This window comes from Ursus americanus, chromosome 25 (genome assembly GCF_024610735.1).
Source record: "Ursus americanus isolate L20-20 chromosome 25, mUrsAme1.1.p, whole genome shotgun sequence".
Classification (NCBI taxonomy): Eukaryota; Metazoa; Chordata; class Mammalia; order Carnivora; family Ursidae; genus Ursus; species Ursus americanus.
Window position 1 is genome coordinate 45,049,622 of NC_142151.1, and position 11,034 is coordinate 45,060,655.

Consider the following 11,034-nt stretch of genomic DNA (forward strand, 5'->3'; position numbering starts at 1 on the left):
CCTGCACCTCCCACTCCTGCTCTGAAATGGCGCTGAGCGGGTTATTTATCGGAGCCAGCGCTGCTCCAGAAGGTCAGGACGGTGGTGTAAATAACCTCTTCTCGCCATTTCCCCGTCCCTCCAGAGCCTGCTCCCCTCCCCCTCCTCCACCTTTATTCGCACAAATGAATGTGGCTGGGCTGGCGCAGAGCCTGGCCCTGCATCTTAATGGGGCGGTGAGCTCACAAGATGGATTTAGCTGGGGGTTTCATGGTTGCCGCGGCGACAGGAGAATGCTTTGGTTTTCTTTCCCCCTTCCTCTGCAGGATTTTAAGGAGGGGGGGAGTGTGGGGAGCCCTCCTCTGCACTGCAGTTTTGAAGGGTCTCCTTCTCAGTCACCTCTACAGCTCATAAGATGGGCCTGCAATTCCAGGAGTAAGCAGGAGAGACCACATTAGCACCTCAGGAAAGGATGAGGGAAGGAAGGTAATGGGAGTGGGAAGAGCCTGTCCAGCACCAAGACGTGAGACCGAGTTGTCCAGCGTTGCCTGCTGTATGAGAACCTGGCAATTAAGCTCAGCAGCTGTGGGGCCCCTCTGCCCGGGAACCCCCCTCAGCAGGTAGAAAAAAAAGAAAATGCTTGGGTTATCACCCTTGTAGTCCACTGAAAGTTGGGCTACAGGGGTCGGGTGAGGGCTAGGTATCTTTGTTTTTGCCTGTCTGAGAGGGGAAAGAAGCAGTCTCCAGGCTTACTGTCTACTGACCACCCAGCATTGACCCTGGTTGGGGAGGGCATGTGAATGTGAGGGGGGGGGGTGCTTTGCTGATCAGTGACAGTGTGGAAAATGGAGCTCTAACCAGTTCTCAAACTTGAAATTCTCTGAGCTTGTTTCCCCAGCCTGGCCTGGTTTGAACTTTTCCTGCCTTCTCGTTTCCCGCGAAGAACGGAACTCTGGTGCCCTGGCCTATCCAGTCTTTGGCCAGCAATTTTCTTTCAGGACTGTGAGCAAACCCTTCTCCAGCACTGACTAAAGCAGAGACTGGGGAGCAGGGTCTGATTATTTCCCTCCACTGGTCTCCGTCTGATTCTGGGCCTCTGGGTCTCTGTTCGTAAGCTTTTCCCTCTTCCCCAGGGGACCCTGGGAAGCCCCTCCTCCCCTCTCCCCCTTCCTCCCCTTTGGCTGGGAAAGTGACTGCAGCCTGAACAGTGCCAGACACCTGCCTGCCAGATGTGGCGATTCGCCATTCTTCTTTCCCCCTCCCCAAATGTCTATCCTTTACCCACCCCACTGAGCTCAGGCAGAAAGAGTCCCCCCACTGGGTGATTTAGTGCTGCAGCCCCTCTTCCTCAAGTGCCCCCCCATCTCGTCTCCCTCCCCCTGGTACCCAGGCCCCCCCCTTTTTTTCTACCGTGTCCTGCAGATGGCTTCCTGGTACAGCCCCCTCCTACTCCACCCTATGGTGCTGGCATGTATAAGCCCCAGCTCCTTGGCTGGAGAATGAATGGGTGGGGCAGAGGTGATTGGCCTCTCTTTCACCCATGGGAGAGTACATCAGCAGGGCTGAGGACAGTGGCAGCCAGAGCTGATGTCATTTGGGCTGGTGGTGAAGGGAGGTGTTAAGGGAGGAGGAGGTGAGTGGGGAGGGAACCAGCGCTCCAAGACTGCAGAAGAGAAAGAGGTCTGTGAGACCTTAGGTAGGCGAGAGAGCCCAGAACTGTGGCTGCCTGGTGGACATCACATCTTTGTTTCTCTGGCTGGGTCTCCATATCCTGTTGCTGGATCTGTGTCTCACTATGACTCAGTAGATGCCCCTCAGCTCCTCCCATTCAGACTGACCCAAAATACACTTAAAGGGAACCTTTAGTTCTTACCCTCCTCTCCGTAGTGTTTGCTCTTCTGTGTCTTTTCTCTTTTCCATCATTCCATCTTTTCTCCCTGGTCATATGGCTTCCCTGTCCCCCCTTCCCATCCCATATCATAACACAATATGGTCCCAGACCTCCCACCAAAGCAGGGCCTCATGCAGAGCCTCTTTTTTCCTTCCCATTACTCTGAGGCTCTGGGGTGGCAGTTGAGGTACCAAGGAATTGTTGGGCTGAAGAACAGCAGAGGCAGGACAGATGGAGAGTCCAAGGAAATGGGGGGGGGGGAGTAAGATAGAGAAGCCCAGTGAGAGAGAAAAAGTGACTGAGAGACAAAGAGGCAGAGGCTGACAGCAGAAAGCCAGCATAACGAACTGGGAGAGTAAGAGAAACTGACACAAGTAGAGAGCAGCAAGCCTGGGAACAGGAAAGAATGGAGAGATGGAGATGGTAAAGTCACAGCAAGAGAAGGCAGCTGGGGAGGGGCCAGCCCAGGGGCAGGCTGGCTCTCCTGGGCTCCCTCATACTGACGGGCCATAAATCTTGGATGTGTACATGCATGTGTGTCTGTCTGAGTGTGTGCGTGCACAGCACATATGTGTAGGGGGCTGGTGGGGGTAAGTCTGATTCTCACAATATTCTCATTCACCCATTTCTTTCAGCAGCTTCCTTCCCGAGGCACCCCACACCAACCCCCATCTCTCAGTATTGCTGATTTCCCAGGGGTCATTCCCAAGGTGCTTCCACATCGTAAGAATCCTGGCTTGCTTACTCAGAATGCTGGCTTGCTGGAATGTGCAGTCAGGATCTGTAGAATCAGGAGGCCCCATCCCCTCGCTGCCCACCCCCAGTGCCTGCTCACCAGCTGCTCCTGTCCATCTTCTCCTCCCACTTTCCTTGTGTCTCTCCCCTCTCCACCCTCCATGCTGACCCCTCCCCCAGCCGCTGACCCCCAGCCGCCTGGGGCCCTGGGTTGGAGGGGGAGACAAAGACAGGATTTATCATCAGGACAGAGAAGCAGCCAGAGACCAGGGCTGAGGGCAATGGCTGACCTCCCTGAGATGGGAGGGAGTGCTTGGCCAGATGCTGGGAGGCTGGAAGCCTGGGTTCCAATGGCTGTGGCTCACAACATCCAACTTTTCTCACTCCAACCTTGCTCTCTCCCTAGTCCCTGAAGACTTAGGAAACAGAGAGAGTATGGCCTCAAGGTGATCTTAGGCCTCTGAAGTAAAACCTGGGAAGAGGGAAGAGAGGGTCTTTCTCTTATGGATACTGTGGAGGATTTGGAAACCAGAGAGCAATCAGGCAGCAGTTGTTTCCAGGACTAGAAAGGAGTTCAGGTTTAGCCCTGCAACAGATGAGCTAGAAAGGGACTTCCTCTAACATAGAAGGACTTCTCCAGAATAGGCCCTGACTGCCAGTAGAGAGAGAGAAATGTCATTATGGGTCTGAAAGACTTACTTGAAAGTAAAGAAAGTCATGGAACTCCCCAAGGGTTATTAACTCCAACCCTTGTGAGAAGGCCTTCGTCCCTGAGATCCCCAACTGCCTCCTAAGAGGTATGAGGAGCAGCTGGACGCTGCCGTTACAATAAATAGACTATTGGCCCGAAATTGTCTCTACTCAGCAGGCAGGGTATTTGGTCAAGGAGAGGGAACAGTATGATCCAGGAGTTTCCGAGAAACCAAACCATATATCTTTCTGTGGACAGCTCCTGCAGCTTCCCTAGCTGCCCTTGGAGGCCCACTAGCCCCTCTAGCATCTCAGTGTGTCAGAGGGCTCCACAAACCCAACTCTGAACCTCTCACACTCATTCCAGCTCCTGGCGCCCAACATCCTACTTCCTGCCTTTACTTTACTGTCCTGGGAGAAGGCTGCTAGAGTTACCTCCAAGTGAAAAGAGGTGGAAGGTGGAAGGAAGAGAAACTGAGGCAATAGGGAGCTTCCAGCCTACTGGCTTCTCACCACAATCCCACCAACCCATTCCCATCCAGTATTTGGTGAAGGAGTCCTTCTTGTGGTTTCCTTCTACAAGCTGAAATTACTACCTCAATTCCTGATGGAAAGTCAAAAATTGGAAATTTTAGGGGAAAGGGGTCATGGATTGGAAGAGGACAAAGGAATTGGGGTGGAGGATGGCACAGGTTAAGGAAAAAACAGGAAAAGGGAAAAGAGCATCTCGTTTTTCCTCGCTCCCCCTTCCCCCAATTGAGAAGGCAGATTTACAGCCTTGGTTTGGTGTGTGTGGGGGGGTGAGTATAAGGAAGACAGATCTGCAGTTCTGCCCTCTGAGTGTCTGGGTACTTAGCTTTAACTCCCCCATTAGCATCAATCCCCATCTTGCTGCCCATCCGTCTTCTGACATCAGCTCCTTCCCCTCTGAAAGCCCAGGCTTTCTGACCCTAAGTGGCTCTTAAAGGGCCAGTCTAGACCCTTCTCTCCCTCCCTTCTTGCACTCCAGGCAGCAGAGTCTGGTGTGTGTGCTTGCATTCATCCACTATGGCTATCCTTGCTAAAGCCATAGTGAATGGAGGGCACAGTGTGTGGGGGAGGGGGCAGCTCTTCTCCAGCTCTCTCTGTTCTCTTTAGACACCCCACCCCCGCCATCCCACTGACCCCTACCTTTGTTCACTACCTACCTAAGCCCAGAGCCAGTCCTCTGACTGGGGCGGGGGTCACAAACACATGGTTCTGGGAGCTGAGGGCTGCAGAAGGCATGTGGATCACAGGACAGATCCTCTCCCTCATTTCCTGGAGGCCCAGGGCAGGGAGTATCAAGAACTACTGGCTGTTTTTAATTCTCAGCCAGCAGTGGGGGTGGACAGGTTGGGGGCTGAGACTCCTTGGAGATGCCCTGAGCCCCACATTCCTAGCCTCCTTTCCCAGGGACCCAAGGTCTGTGGGGGGGTGGGGGATTTCAAATCTTCCTCTCCCAATGAGGGAGGTGACATGCCAGCCAGAGAAACCTGCCTCTGAATTTCCTGGCTTCTCGCCCCTATTTCTCAGCAACTGAACTTAGGGGGGCAGAGGGGAAACTGGCTTCTCCCCATTTCTCTCCATCTTCTGCAGAAATGCTGTAACTGCACTCCAGGGGCTATAAGAATGCCAGGATACTTGGAAAGTTCCTCCCCCATCTGCCTTCAATCCTTTCTGCTGCAAAGATCTGCAGTCCTCTGAGGGGCTCTCCAGGGTAGTCAAACCCCCTTCCTGATATCTGAAACCCATTCCCCACCTCCCTCAGCGCTCCCTTCTCTGGCTGAGGATGAGAGGGAACTGGTGGGTGGGGGCCTTGGGAAACTGGCCACGCTAAAAATAGGAGCCCCCAGCTGCACCCCCCAACCATGGCCCCTTATTTATCACCTTCCAAACCTCACTCTCAAAGAAGCATAAATATTCCTAATTCCTGAAGGCCAGCCCTGAACTCATAAATTTAACTGGGGAGGTGGGCAAGGGGGAGGAGTGAGGTGTAGGGAGAGGGGAGCCCGCCGCAGCCTTGAAGTAGAACACGCAGGGGGGAGGCGCGGACTTGCCCCCATGCAGGCGCCCGTGGGTCTTCTTAGAGAGGAGGAGTAGGCGTTATTTCTCTCAGCAGTTCCTCTGGGGATTCGTCTTTTCTCACTACACGCCCCCACCCCAACCTTAGTTCTGTCTTCTTCAGTAGTTCTCCATCCTTCTTCCCCTTTTCTTCGTCCTTTCTTTCCAGTTCTCCTTCCTTGCCCCTCTCTCACCTCTATTGCGCCTTCGCTCCTCTAAGCCTCTTCCTCTTCAGAGCCATTGTCTGAAGGGAAATTTCAGTCTCTTATGCAGTCTGGATAGTGAGGTTTGAAAAGAAGTCTCCCAGTTCCCGGATCTCCCCCGCTTCAGCCCATTTGCCCCTTCAAATGCGCCCTGTCTTTTCGGTCTCTCCTTTCTTCTCAGATCCCCTTCTTCCCGTCCCTCAGTCTCCCCTTTCGCCCCAGCCTTCGTTTTTTCCCGTCACCCCTTTGATCCCGTTTCCCCTTCATTCTCTCTCCCTCTTCAATCTTCTCTCCCTACTCTACTGTCACCCCACTCCTACCCCTCAGATCTCCCCCGCCCATGTTTACCCCGCCAGCTCCCATCCTCTGTTTCGGATCCCCCGCCCCTCCCCACCCCAATTCTCCTCCCGAGGGATGAAAAAGAAGGGAGGAGGGGGCTTGAGAAACAGGTACAGTGAGTGCGGTTCCTTGAGGGGAGGGAGAGAAAGAGGAGAAAGCAGGGGAGAGGGAGAAGGAAGCGGTGGCGAGGGGAGGGGCATCTTCACTCCCCAGCGGCGCCCCCCCTTCCCCGCCGCCACTGAGCCATAAATCAGCGCCAAGGCTGTTTGGCCAATGGTAGAGTGACTCGTAAATCGGCCTGTCAAGCTCAGCCAATGAGAGGAGGCGTTAAATCAAGTCCTGTCAGCGTTTGGCCAATGAGAAGCCCTGGGCTGACCATAAATCTGCCTGTGAGAGACAGCGAAAGAGAGAGAGCGTGCGAGCGAGCGAGAACGGCCGGGGCGGGGGGCGGGGGACTGGGGAGGGGGCTCGGGGAGAGCGGGGAGGGGAGGTGGGGTGGGGGGAGGAGGGAAAGAGGAGTTTAGGAGAAAAAAGACGGTAACAGAGGTACGAGAGATGAAGGCAGCCTACGGGAGAGACGGACAGATGGAGAGAGACAAAGAGAAGCTGTGAGAGATAGCGTCAGAAAGTCAGCGATAGCGCTCGGGCTCGCGCGGGAGACTGACAGAGATAAAGAGACAAAGAGAGACACTGACTCACACTCACGAGGGCCCCCAAATACAGACGCTCCCCCGAGACACGCGTGAGCGCCGCACCGCGAGGGACCTCGTGCGTGGACACAGACGCGCCATGCACACCCACAAGCGAGAGAAAGCCGGAGAGAGAACCTGGCTTTTCTTCCGCCTCTTTTTCCTAGGTTTTTATCGAAATTAGAGGCGGCTGTGCGTGCGTGGGCCGTGGAGGGTGAAAGGGAAGGGGGTGTTTTCTTGCTAAGATCTGGCCTCTCTGGTCTCAGACTCCAGGGTTTCCTCCTGTGTCCCGTGAGTCGTTTTTTTCCGGAGACCACTACTCGGGAAGTCCCTCCTTAGGTCTAACTTCAATCTCTATTGCTGCTCCTTTCTACGTGCCAAAACTTTTGAATTGCCTTCAAGGAATATGAAAAGTGAACCCTTTTACAGCCCCTCAGGGAATTGTCAACTTTCAGAATCTAAGAAGGCTGAGCAGGAAGGACCTTTAGGAATTATCTGTTAACTTGATTCTAGGTTTAGAAAGGAAGTTGTCCTGTAGTGGTTAGACATGTGGGCTGAAGTGTGACTCTGCCCTTAAATCATGGTCATACCACGTATTAGTTCTTCCACTTTGGATAAATTGCTTAACCTCTTTGTGCTTCAATTTTTTTCATTTGTAAGAATGAGATTATAATAAATACTTCATGGTAAATTTTGTAACAATTACATGAAATAATATATTTACAGGGTTTAGGACAGCACTGGGCACATGGTAAGATTGCACCCCACTCTGAACTTGGTACACATGATAAAACCTGTGGCCCCCATGGTCCAGGATCCTGCTCAAATTCACAGAGCTAATTATTCCTTGACTGGAACCCTGTCTCTACGCTCTCTGGCTAATGTTCTTTATTGGTCTTGCTGTTCACCCCACCTGTCTGGACCCCTGCCTCAGTAGTCTGAGCTTGACTCAGTTTAGGCTGCTGCGATTTTTGTGGAAGAACTCTCAGAAATACATGTTCTGGATTAGGACACAGGATTCCTGGGACTTGGAAATGTATTGAATGTGAGGACATTGATCTGTCTACCCTGCCTCTGCTTTTTTCTGTCCTTGTCTGAATCTCTCTGGGCTTCACTTTGTTTCCCTCAAACCATGGGCTCAGGAGCAGGGAGGGGACAGCAGGTGGCCAGAGCAGCATTACTGTCAACATGAGCCTCACATTCCAGTGCCTGAACAGTGCCCACCCTGTTCCCCCTAACCCCAGCTAAACAGACAATAAATATCTCATGAATAAGAAACGTCTAATTTGTTACTTTTCCCCCTAAGCTTTGGGGAAAAGAGAGAGATGCAGATCTCTGGGTCATCACCGTTGCTGGCTGGGTGGGAGGTGGTCTGTGGGCTCCCAGTCCCTCTGATAACCTTCTTGTCCTCAACAGGGACACCAAAAAGGAAACACAGAGAACCAGCGTCACCTGGTGGCCACAGGTACTTTCTTTAAGTTCACACATGTGCATGGCTGGGACGACAGGATATTGGCCATGCTAGAGGAAGGGAATGGGGTCTCCCCTCAGCTGGACCCCTGAAGTCTCTTAACTAGAGTCTCTGCTCTGCTCTCGTAACTCAGGATGACAAGAGAAAGTCTGGGGAAAGTGAGGGGCCAGGACTTCAGCTGATTTAGCTCTGACCAGTGTGACTGCTGGGGTAGCTGGGACCCCTCCCTGTCTGCCATTGCTTCAGCTTAGCTCAGTTCATTTCCACAGAGCAAAGAGTCCTCTTCCATGACCATTGTCTTTGGATAGGGCAAGGGCCAGGGGGCTGGACTCACTGGAGCGGCTGTCGAAGCTGGATTACAAAAGTTTTCTGAGCTGAATAAACCCTTTTGTGGGGACGGAGGGGGGCAATCTTGGCAGCAGTAGTTAGGGTTAGGGGCCATTTCTGGGAAGTTAAACAAAAAGACAGGTGGATCCTCTTAAACCAGCTCATGTTTTATACCTGGAAACCCTTCAGTTGAAGTCTCTGTCCTAGGCCTACTGTTTCCTAACTCTGCTGGACCTAGGTCCCCCCCAAACTCTCAGCTATTAGTTTCCAGCTGCAACCAGTCCTGGCCTCTTATTCCCCAAAGACCACACCTGAGCATTAAAAGGATAGAATTCATTTATTAATAATAATGCACCTTGCGCAGCCTAGAGCTGAAGCATTGATCAAGGGATGGAGAAGCCTGGTTTGGGGGTGGGGGGAAAGTTGTCTGTGAAAATGCCCACAGGTCTTACTTTCGTCTACTCCCTACCAGCTGGTCACTTTAGTTCTGGAGGAGTCAGTCTTGGATTCTGCTGACTGGGGACACAGTTCTGATGGAGCCTACGGAAACACTGGGACCCTCGTTTTAGGAGGGAGCCATAGGCTTGGCGGAACTGGCGGTTCATGGCTGCATAGAGCACGGGGTTGATGCAACTATTGAGCCAGGTGAGATTGGCAGCGAGCATGTGGACAACCCGAGGAGCCTGGGCTTTGACGTCCAGGATGTTGAGCAGCAAGAAGGGGATGTAGCTCAGAGCGAAGCAGAGGAACACAGCAAAACACATCCGAGTTACCTTCCCAAACTCGGATGGAGAGTCCGGAGTTCTCTGGGCTCTTTTAGTTGGCCTGGTCTTGGCTGGTGCTTCTGGATGGCTTTTCTCTGCCATCTGCTTAGCTACCTCCCTGCTGTGCTGGTTCCCCACTTCTGATGAGTCCCATTCCATGGTCTGGGTGGTGACAGAACTGACTGGCTCTGATGAAATCCCCTCACTGGGCCTTTCTGATGCCAGCCTGCTGTCCAGCTCCTGGAAACGACCCGGTATAGCCTCTGTCCCAGCCATGTGGTTGGAGTGGACACTTGGCTGCTTGTACTGATCCAGCGCCTGTGCTGCTCGCTTCACTTGGTGGTAGATGAGGCAATAGAAGATGCCAACGCTGCTGAGCCCCAGCACAAAGTAGATGCCCATGAGGATGGGGGCGTAGGTCTGTTCTTTGCTGCGTTTAAAACTGCAGGTGCAGACTACAGGCACCAAGGTATACGTAGGCCAAAGAGGGGCAAAGCTGGCCATACCCACCACCCAGGTGCCCACCAGTGCCAGCAGTATCCCCTTGGCACTGAAAACTTGGGGAAAGAGCATAGGGTGGGCAATAAGGAGGTAGCGTGCCAGGGCAATAAGGCAGAGGGTGAGGATGGAGACAGCATTGGATGCAAAGAGGAGGAACCCAAAGACCTTGCAGAAGGTGGCGCCAGTGCGCCACTGCAGGTGGAGGTAGGTGTCCACAGAGAAGGGCTGAAGAAAGGTGCAGTACAGGAGATCGGCCACCGAGAGGTTGGCGATGAGCAGGTTGAAGTGGGTACGGAGCTTGGGCTGGACGGCCAAGGCCAGCAAGGTGAGCACATTGCCCACGGTGCCTGTCACAGCTACCACTACCCCCCAGCTAACTGCAATATAACGATAGCCCAGTACAGACGAATGGTAGCAGGAGAACGTGGCACTGGTGTTCTGCATGATGGAGGCTAAAGAGGTGGAAGGAATAAGGGGAAGAAGGAGTCAGAACCTCACCTTGGACTTAGATCTCCTGAACAGCTCTGGGCCCCTGGACACCTGAACTGTTTTGGAAGCTCACCAGCCTCCCGAGCCATTGCCAGGCCTCCGCATCCTCTACCCTTCCTGAGATTCTCAACCCTCTCCTTGGGCTCTCTTAGTCCTTTCCCACTCTCAAAGATTCTATCTAATTCCCCTAAATCCTTATCTAAATATCTCTCAGTGTCTGTCCACTCCAAACTCCAGGCCTCTTCAATATCCATCCAGATATTCTCAGTAACCCTAACACCCTCTGACTTTCTAATCTTTTCCCTTTCCCCTAAGACACCCAGGAGTCCCCTCTCTCTATTCAGGGTGCTACTGTAGTCTCCCCTGCCTTTGTCTGCTACACACACAGGCCTCAGGTTGTTTTGTTTTTTCTATTTTTATCACCCACTACAAAAGTAAAAGTCTACCCACTACAAAAAGTACTCACCTGAGTCTCCCAGCCTTCAATTCTCACTCCAGTGGAGAGAAGTCTAGCTCACTCAAAGAGCATTCTTTTCTGGTGGACAGTCAGGCTTCAAGACATGGTCTTATACTAGACTGAATGAATAAGAAATTCCCCAGTTACCCAACCTCAGCCACTTCCTCCCTTACCTCCCCTTGCTTTGGGTAGTGCAATTTGGGCCTCTCTGTTGAAAATCCCCTGCTACTTACACCAAAGCTGTTTCACTCCTTCCTAAAGACCCAAGCTCTGTTTCCTTCCCCTCTTTGCATAGCAGGACACCTATAAGTTCATTGCCAAGAATTGTCCAGACATGGAGACAGACCATCAGAATATCTGGGCCACTTCTCTAGGGGCCAAGGAGAAAACCAAGTTTCCGGAGCAGCTCTGGACATC

The 11,034-nt window shown here is 52.8% G+C and overlaps 1 protein-coding gene across 1 annotated transcript; it reads right to left on the bottom strand.

Moving 5' to 3' along the window:
* Positions 1 to 6,251: 6,251 nt before the first annotated feature.
* GPR84 (G protein-coupled receptor 84) lies at positions 6,252 to 10,795 on the bottom strand. Its single transcript, XM_045800766.2, is given in 4 exon segments — positions 6,252 to 6,443; positions 6,446 to 6,764; positions 9,169 to 10,123; positions 10,627 to 10,795. Coding segments are annotated over 3 exon segments (1,458 nt in total). The 5' UTR covers positions 10,116 to 10,123; positions 10,627 to 10,795.
* Positions 10,796 to 11,034: the final 239 nt, after the last annotated feature.